Here is a 9,528-nt window from a genome sequence, read left to right on the forward strand (position 1 = left end):
GGATTCCTTGATATGATAGCTCCTAGACTGAAGGTATATTCTTGCCAGTAGGGAACTATGCTCTTTACTGTTCTTATAACCTGCGATGAGGCCTGAGCAGCCTTGTTTTCCTGCTTATACATTGAAGATATGGCCCTGAGACTCTTCCCACCAGGGCCCAATGCTGTTTGCATTTCTGCCTCTTCAATTTGTGCCCCCACCAAGGCTAAATTTCAACCATCTCTCTAATAAATAACTCACATCGATTTCTCAGTTTAGAGGTGATCCTGACTCTATGTCCCTGCCTCCCAAACCTCAAAGGTAGTTTTGGAAAATCATTTACACATTTTTGCTTACATCCTGACTGGTGTGGATATAAATAGTCACCAAGGGGATCCTTACAAAGAGAGAGCTCCCTGAGAGAGTCGGGGATTTCAGTCATAGATATTCTCTGCTCCCTGTGGTTTGATTGAGCAGAAGTGGAAAATGAACATGGAGAAGCTGCCCCTGTGCTTTCTGTTCATCATGAGTCTCTCAAATGCTTTTGAAGAGACAGGTAAGGGCTGTCTACAGCTATGTCTGAGATGTGATATGGAAGAGGGGTCTTTACAAAGAGCACTCAAATGCATTCTTCATAAGAGATGTGGGGAGGGTACTGGATTTTCTATTCTTGATTTTCTGTGTAAGTGAGGGAACTAATCTGTGAATTGTCTGAAACTTGACTTTCTTTTTCTGCCGTTCTTCCTTTCCTACAGACCTTAGTGGGAAAGCCTTCGTGTTCCCAAAACAATCTCAGGATTCCTATGTGACCCTAATACCACACCTGGAGAAACCCCTGAAGGCTTTCACAGTGTGCCTAAAAGTCTACACTGACCTGACCAGGAGCTACAGCCTTTTCTCTGTTGCTTCTCAGACACTGGATAATGAGATCCTCCTCTTTCATGAAGGGAACTGCAAGTTAAGCTTGTCTGTGGGCAATGTTGGGGTAGTGTTCCAGGTTCCTGTGGCTATTCCTGCTCCAAGACACTTCTGTGCCACCTGGGAGTCGGAGTCAGGCGTTGCTGAACTCTGGGTAGATGGAAAGCCCATGGTGAGGAAGGCCTTAAAGCAGGGGTATACTGTGGAGAAACAATCAAAGATTATCCTTGGGCAAGAACAGGATTCTTTTGGAGGAGGGTTTGATGAGAAGCAATCCCTGGTGGGAGACATCGGAGATGTGTTCATGTGGGACTTTGTGTTGTCACCAGGAGATATTAATACTGTGTACCTTGGTGGGAACTTTAGTCCTAATATCCTAGACTGGAGTGGGCTGAACTTTGAGAAAAAGGGCTATGTGGTCATTAAGCCTCAGCTGTGGGCATGAGCCCCTGCTGCCTTCTGAGATTCAGGCTCTTATGATTGCTCCTTTCCCCCAAAGAAATTAAGTTTCATTTTCCATATGTCTGAGTTCCTGCCATCTTTGTGTTTCCCCATATGCATATCTGTCTGTTGAGGGGGCAGAGCTACTATTGGGATATGTTCTGGGCTCCACACTTTGCCATTTTCACAGAAAAGAAGAGGATACAAGCAATGACTTGAGAAGAAATGAATCACTTTTGGGAGTTTTGTTCATTTCCAAAGGCATCAATCACAGAATATTAGAGCTGGGATGGACGTGAAAGATCCTCTAGTTAAAGTCTCCCATTTAATAAATGAAGAGTCTAAGACTAAGAAATGGGAAGTCATTATCTCATCATCACACAGCTAGTTTGTGCCAGATTTGGGTTGTAGAGTCATGGGATAATGGATAAAGATGGGGCATCAGAGGTTATGTAGTTCAATACTTTATTTTAGAAATGAGGAAACTGCGCTCCAGAGTTTAGTGACTTATACACCTTACTCAGTTAGTAAGTGGTAAAGGTAGGTTTCAATCTAGGTCCTTTGAATTCAGATCCAGTCCTCTTTCTAATTTTGGGCAAAGAGGAGAGTATGTTTAAAACCCGAATCCTCAATTCTCCTATCCAGTATTTTTTGTACATAATCACCTTTTCTTTATAATTTTATGATTTATTTTCTCCTAGAATATCAAAATCTTACCAGATATACAGTAGGACCATCCTAGAATTCTAGAGTTGAACGGAAGCCTAAGGACATCTAATCAATATGGCCAGCAGCCAAGACAATCCAGAATTCCCTTCTCTTTGAGGTCCGTTGTTAGAATCTCAAAAGAACCAAAAAGTTACAAAACTGGTGAAGACGTTTAAATGTAATCTTGTAGTTCCTTTACTTGGTTTCCACTTAGGTCTGTGCCATGTGAACCAAGGCTTGTTCTACAGGTTGTGAGCATTTAATAATTTGAATTTGAAATTTAGCAACTCTGGATTCAGTCAAGCATGAGAGGGACCCAAGAGGGCCTCAGGAGAGAGTACATTTTTATTGGTGAAACAAATGGTTCCAAGAAAGAGTGTTTTAAGCTATCTTTGCCATTAATCCTCTAAAAATAGTCTATAATGATCCCAGTGATCATCACCAAATCACTATTAAATAACCCATTTATACCTGGCTGTTCTATGACCAAGAGGAGCACAACTTAAGTCTGGCAATTGATAATTATGGTAGGAGCAGGTTTCCTTTTAAAATGGGAAGAAAGTTGACCTTGGGAATTGGTTGACAAGTAGAATTGGTAGATAAGTAAGACTTGACCTATTGGTTGGCCTTCCTTGTCACCGACTGCACTGCAAGACGCAGTGTAGCTGCCCTGGTGAATGGGGAGACAGAAAGGAACAACATCTATTTTTGGAAAATATCCTTTCAATCATTGTGAGTGCTGTAAATTTATTTTTATGGAATGTTATAATACATGAATGTTTTATTGCATTCAATCCTGAGCCTGAATCATTGGGTTGGCCTAAGCTAGACCTGATCCAGAATAATACCAAAAACCAGACCTGTGAAGATAGGATAGTCCTCCTGGAGTGCTGCAGGGAGAATTTGGAACAGCTCTTGGGTAGTTTGAAGGTCCTACTGCATGGAGATTTTTGTGATGAAACAGATCCCATGTAGGCAGAAGACTGGCTGAATGTAGGACCAAATAATTCACTTGGATTTATCTTTCTTTGTTTCATTTCATCTTACTGGCTACCAGCCCAAAGGCTTTGTTCAGACTCTAGGTGATACCTCCTATATTTCTCTGTGACTTTCCTCTGTGCTCACTTAACTAGGCATCTTGTTAATTTTCCCTTAGTGTACTGTTGCCAGGGTGTCATGGACTTAGCATAAGCATGCCCAAGAGAATAGGAAATGGTTTTGAAGGTGTAGTCAGTGACATAGCTGTTGATCAATGTGATGATGAGCCATGACTCCAGAAGTTTGAAGATGAAGCATGCTACGCAACTCCTACCAGAGAAATGATGGACTTCACATGCAAAATGGGACAACCATTTCTGAACATGGACAATGTGGGAGTTTGTTTTATTTTTACTATATGTATTTGTTATGAAGGTATTCTTATTTTTTTGTTCAATGTGGGGCGAAGGCTTTGGAGGGAGAGAAAAACAATTGCTTGTTAACCAGAAAAAAATAAAAGGACACAAAATTGTTATTGATCTTTTCCATTAAAGTAATATGGTGTAGTAGGACGAGCACTGGGAGGTAGAGCTGGGACACTTGGATTCACATCTGTGCCCTGACACTAGTTATATGACCAGGGCCAAGTCACTTAAGCTCCCCTAGCCTGAGTCTTCATTTATAAAATGGATATAACAATGTTTGCATAACCCACAGTGCCTTGAGAATCCTAAAATGAGTTTACAGTGATTCCTCCAGTCTGATCATCATGAATAATCCACAAACCTTTTCATGTTTTCTCTGTCAAAGACTTTAAGTAGTTCTTAGAACCAAAAAGTCACATATCATGAAGTAGGAAGAGAACAACACTCAGAAACACTAGACTCTTCAGAATAAGCAAGAATGGAGAAGGGCAAATGTCACAATAATTAAGGAAGGGAAGTGCTTAGAATGAGGAAGCTGTAGTCCTGTGAGCTGATTTCCTGAGGAAATTTAGAATGGATCTTTAAAGAGAGGATAAGGAATATCTAAAAAGGGAAGTGAGCGGCTAGGTGACACAGTGGATAGAGCACCAGCCCTGGAGTCAGGAAGAACTGAATTCAAATCTAGCCTCAGATACTTACTAGCTGTGTGACCCCGGGCAAGTCACTTAACCTGTTTGCCTCAGTTTCCTCATCTATAAAATGAGCTAGAGAAGGAAATGGCAAATCATTCCAGGATCTTTGCCAAGAAACCCCCAAATGGAGTCACAGAGAATCAGACATGACTGAAATGATCAAACAACAAAAATGGAAGCGGTAGTCTCAAAGAGCTATTGGAGTCACACTAAGAATGGGTCTTGCATCAGACTAACCTTATATCTTTTTTTAGATAAAGTTATTGATAGATTCACATTGATATTGATAAGTATTTACTGAGTATGTTGTGGGTGGGATTGATTTGTATATGTGGGTTGGATTCCATACCCGTTGAGAATTCTGAATGATTCCAACTCTGCCATTCTTCGATTCTGTAACAACAGTATAATGGGTCAACTTATGGCACCAACTGAAAACCTTTGACCCTTCCTATTTTTTGGTGCCTGTAGTAATTCAGAGGGGAAGAGAATAAATCTGGGAAATGTTCTTGATGTAGTTTAACTTAGATTCTGGTAAAGCATTCAATAAAACATATTATTCTATTACCACCGTAAAGATGGAGACAGATGGATGAAGGGGATAGTACAATTAGAGGGCTCTAGAAGAGAATGAATGACTGGATTCAAAGAGTGATACTGTAGACTTTATATGAGGTCTTTAGTAGCACATTATTTTAATTTTATCAATGACTTAGATAAGGGCATAGACTGCATCCTCACAAGACTAGAAGATAACACAAAACCAGGAAGGATAGATAGCACAACAGTTGACAGAATCAGGATCCTAAAAAGATCTTCACATGTCAGAAGATTAGGTTGAATCAATTAGTGAGCAATTTCCTATGAAAAAAATAGGCCTGAACAATTCGTTAATCAATTGGAGAGGAGTGTGAAGTGCTTTATTAATTGGGTGAAAATAGATGATGCTGCATAGGAAATGTCTTGTGATTGGCTGAAAGAATCAAACTCCTGGTTCCAGTAAGTCAGTACGAAATTGCAGATTCTAGCAGTAGGTGTATTGGAAGGTGCTGAGTCCCTGGGTGAAGGTCTCCTGAGAGAGAATTGGGAGGGGAAGGAGGGAGTTTCTTTATTTCTGTTTCCCTCTCCTGCCCCACTAATCAGGTGAAGGCCTTGTGAATGTTAAAAGAAGATTTGGAATTCCTATTAGCATTGGTAGCAGTGTCCACCAGAACCAGTAGCAATGCCCTTGGACCATGAGTGACTGACAGCAGTGTTTGCACTGAGATTTGAGAAACCCAGGTTTCTACAAGGGCACTGGAATCCAGCAAGGAGTTATGCCTGAGGAGATTTTATAAGGACTCCGTAAAGGGAGAAAAGTACTTGTAATGACCAGTAGCTGTGAATTTACCCTTTGATCATGTGTGTTCTTCAGGCACTTTCTATATGTAAGGGGAGAGTGAGCTCCTGGCTTGAGGGTATGTTTTAGTAAGAATTGTACTTTCTATATCTGCATAGTAAATACCCTTTCTAAAGCTAATTAACCTTGGCTAATATCAGTGGCAAGCACAACAGTGGAGACTTAAATCCCAGGCACTCAGTTTCCCCTAGACAGAGGTGGGGAACTGGTGGCCTCAAGGCCACATGTGGCCCTCTAGGTCCTCAAGAGTAGGCTTTGGACTGAATCCAAACTTCATAGAATAAATCCTTCCATTAAGGGGATTTATTCTGTAAGGCTTGGACTCAGTTAAAAGGCTGCATTCAAGGACCTAGAGGGCCACCTTGAGGCTGCAGATTCCCCACCTCTGCCCTAGAACTTTAAAGGGGGAGTGAAGGGCTAGGGACTCAATCTGCCAGGGTGAGTGGAAATTTTGAGAGTGGAGTTAGAGGGAGTAATATATAACTGCGAAATGGAAGCCAAAAAGCTAGTGTGAACTTGAGTAAGAATAGAACTTAAGTAAGTTCTTGTTACAGTAGTTAAGGTGGGACTTTTTTTTTTTTTACTGTTTTCTCTTTTGGAGCACTTATTTAATCAAGTGCCCTTGATGAGTCTGGTCTTTCTAAAAATTTTTTTTTTTATTAAATCAGGAATCTTTGATGACCTGCTTACCTCAAGGGAAAGCCTAGTTTACATGAGTTTGAGTCGCATGTTGTTATGCCCTTTGACCCTGAACAGGGCAAATAAACTCAGAGGTTGGCATTTTGTCTTTGGGGCTCACCCATGGAAGGAGTATTGATTCTCTGGGCAAGCCGTTATAACTTCCCCCCAGCTTCGCTAACCCAGACCCATTGGTTCTTTTCTGGTAACTATTGTGATTTGGTCAGACAGATAAGAGGCCTGTTGATTCATGTTTATTTGCTCTGTTTATATAATGTATGTTTGTAATTTGTTTGTATTTGCTCTGAAGTTCAGGGTGCTGGCTTTTTTCCCTGAACTAAGTGAATGATATATGCATGTGTGATTAAAGTGAGATTGTTAACTCCTTACAGTTGATTTCCTTAGAAAAGTAGATCAAAAAACCTGTGCTAGCAGCTCTTGTGGCTGGTCTTGTTGGGTCTTACACCCCTACGGCAGCTGCTAGCAACCTTGTTGTTACAGTTCTCTCTAAGTACTTAAGTAAGAAGTAACTTAAGTAAGAATCCTAGAGTTTCCTGGGAAAAGTAAGTGATAGTCCCGTTGTACTCTGCCCCAGTTAGATTACATCTGGAGTATTGTGTTTGAAGCATATCAGTAAGCTGGAGAGTGTCCACAGAAGGGTAACTAGGATGGTCAAGGGTCTCATATTCATATTATATGAGGATCATTTAAGTCTCAGTGGAGACATGATAACTTCTTCAAATTTTTGAAGGGCTGGACCATGTAAGAGCTATTAGAATTCTGCTTGTTCCCAGACAGTTTCTGAAGGGATTCTAGATACAAACCCTGACAGGTTCGCTCATGCTGGAGTACGATCCCAGCAGAAGGCTTTATCAGTTTTCTCAGGATTAGTTTGGTTAAATTTGCAGAGTTTCATCATCAGTAGGCTAGATGGTTGGTGATGAATTCTTTGACAATGGAAATGTGTGAGACAAAAGAAAATATAAATTGACCCTCAGCGTTGTGCAGTTGCCTTCTACTTCCAAAGTAAAGGTGTTAGAAAAAGAACAAGGGAAGCAAACAATTACACAGTTCTAAAATTGTCTATAAACTTCACTGCAGGTTTTCTTTTTTGTTTGTTTGTTTTTGTAATTGATATGTGAGATCCTCTACCAAAGACCAGCTCCAGTAGACATAGTATGTGAGAAACTGAATCATCTCAATATTGTCCTTTTTGCCTTAAAAAATGAGGAGATATCCTTGGATAGAAATAATAAAAGAATTTGAATCTTCAAAGAGATTTGCTGTCAGGAAAGAATATTACCAACATTCTGAGCTACAGAAATGTGAAATAAGCTGCCTTAGGAATTTTTTTACTGGTATTATTCAAGCCAAGGAAGGAAGAATACAACATGCCAGCCAATATGCTAAATGCCTTACAAATATTATTACATTTGATCCTCACAACTCTTTTTTAAAAAAAATTAAAATTTATTTTGTAAAATATTTCGTGATTATTCTCACAACATCTCTTGAAGGTGGGTGCTATTACTATCACCATTTTACAGTTGAGGAAACTGAGTCAAATAGAAGTTAAATGACTTACCCAGGGTCACACAGTTAGTAATTATCTGATTCCAGGCCCAGTGCACTATTTACTGCACCACCTAACTGCCTCTTAGTCTTGGTAAAAACTCACTGGGTGTGTTGTGGATGAAGTTGATTTGTGTATGTGGGTTGGATTCCATACCCATTGAGAATTCTGAACTATTCTGACTCTGCCATTCTCTGATTGTGTAACAGCAGTATAATGGGTCAACTTATGGCACCAACTGAAAACCTTTGGCCCTTCCTATTTTTTATTTGGTGCCTAGGATGATTCAGAAGGGAAGAGAATTTGGTGCTTACCTAAGGATTATTACTTACTGCTGTATGTATGTACATGTATATTGCTGTATATATGTATACTACTGTATATATGTATAATCATGATTGAAATCTGCAAATAAAAGAAACTGAGGCAAAAGTATTCCGAGCACAACCAGTTTATTAGCATTAGCTGGCAATTTATCAATAAAATGGATCCAAGTCCACTGATTTGGTACAAGGACCACATTATGAGCTTACAGAGCATTTTATAGGTATAAATGGAAAACATTAGAAAGGGGAACATAAACAATAAACGAGGAACATTGATCACAATTTGAAGAACATGATATTGATTAACATGGGTGTTCATGTTTTCTGATTGTCTGGGGGGGGTATTACATCATGGAAATCTGTCTTATGTAAGCATCTCTGAGAAGAACAGGGGACATTTATAGAAGTAGGGAACTTTAACAGATTGGCAATACTCAAGATGTGGGTATTCCTAGCCCCATGTGTCTGTAATTGATAGTGGAGTAATTATGATTTATCATCCATAACAGGACTTTTAATAAGAATGAGGAACCTAGCTCATCAGCTGAGCTCTGTAGGAGCTCAACTTTGCAAAAATTGAGAAGTTGGCTAATAGGGAAGTTAGCTAGAATCAATGCCCTGTCAGCTGGCACAGGGTTATATATATACTTCTTAACCTACTATGATTTATAAGAGCAAAATGATATATGTGATTAAAAGAAATTGATTAAAAGTAATTAATAGATTACAATATCAAAATTCCCCCCTTTGATTCTTGAGAGATATATCTTCCATGAATCACCTTATCTACAAACTTGGAAAATCAATTAAACATTTTTTTTGCTAATTTCCTGACTGGTATGGCGATGCATCCCCACCAACTGTATCCTTACATAAGGAGAGCTCAGAGAGTGAGCTGAAGATCCCAGCTACAGCCGTTCTCTTTGGAGGCTACCTCTCCAATGCCGGATTGAGCAGAAGTAGTGAAGGAACATGGAGAAGCTGCCCCTGTGCTTTTTGGTCATCACAAGTCTCTTAAATGCTCTTGATCAGAAAGGTAGAGGCTGTCTACAGCTATGTCTGAGATGTGATATATGGGAGGAGGCTTTGCAAAGATAAGTTGGAGGCATTCTTTTTTGTTTGTTTTGTAAATAGTATTTAATTTTTTTCCAATTACATGTAAAGATAGTTTTCAACATTACTTTTTATAAAATTTTGAGTTCCTAATTTTTCTCTCTCCCTCTTTTCTCTCCTACCTCTCCACTCCGCAAACAATCTGATATAGGTTATATATGTGCAATCATGGAAACATTTCCACATTAGTCATGTCATGAAAGAAGAAATAGAACAAAAGGGAAAAGGTGCAAAAAACAAACACCCCCCCCAAAAAAAACCTCCCCCAAAGTGAAAATAATATGCTTTGATCTGCATT

The 9,528-nt window shown here is 39.6% G+C and overlaps 1 protein-coding gene across 1 annotated transcript; it reads left to right on the forward strand.

Annotated features, from left to right (window-relative positions):
* The first annotated feature begins 369 nt into the window (after positions 1-369).
* LOC118846647 (C-reactive protein-like) lies at positions 370-3,341 on the forward strand. The gene is made up of 2 exons (XM_036755401.1): positions 370-535; positions 735-3,341. Exons 1-2 carry the CDS (start codon positions 466-468, stop codon positions 1,340-1,342), a joined length of 678 nt encoding a protein of 225 aa, XP_036611296.1. The 5' UTR covers positions 370-465; the 3' UTR covers positions 1,343-3,341.
* The last annotated feature ends 6,187 nt before the right edge of the window (positions 3,342-9,528 follow it).

This window comes from Trichosurus vulpecula, chromosome 4, assembly GCF_011100635.1.
Source record: "Trichosurus vulpecula isolate mTriVul1 chromosome 4, mTriVul1.pri, whole genome shotgun sequence".
In the NCBI taxonomy this organism is placed as follows: domain Eukaryota; kingdom Metazoa; phylum Chordata; class Mammalia; order Diprotodontia; family Phalangeridae; genus Trichosurus; species Trichosurus vulpecula.

What these genes read in the sequence shown, in the direction of transcription:
- LOC118846647 (XM_036755401.1), top strand. Translation starts at nt 466, where the DNA reads ATGAACATGGAGAAGCTGCCCCTGTGCTTTCTGTTCATCATGAGTCTC. An exon ending in AAATGCTTTTGAAGAGACAG is followed by an intron (nt 536 to 734) that starts GTAAGGGCTGTC and finishes CCTTTCCTACAG; the next exon opens with ACCTTAGTGGGAAAGCCTTC.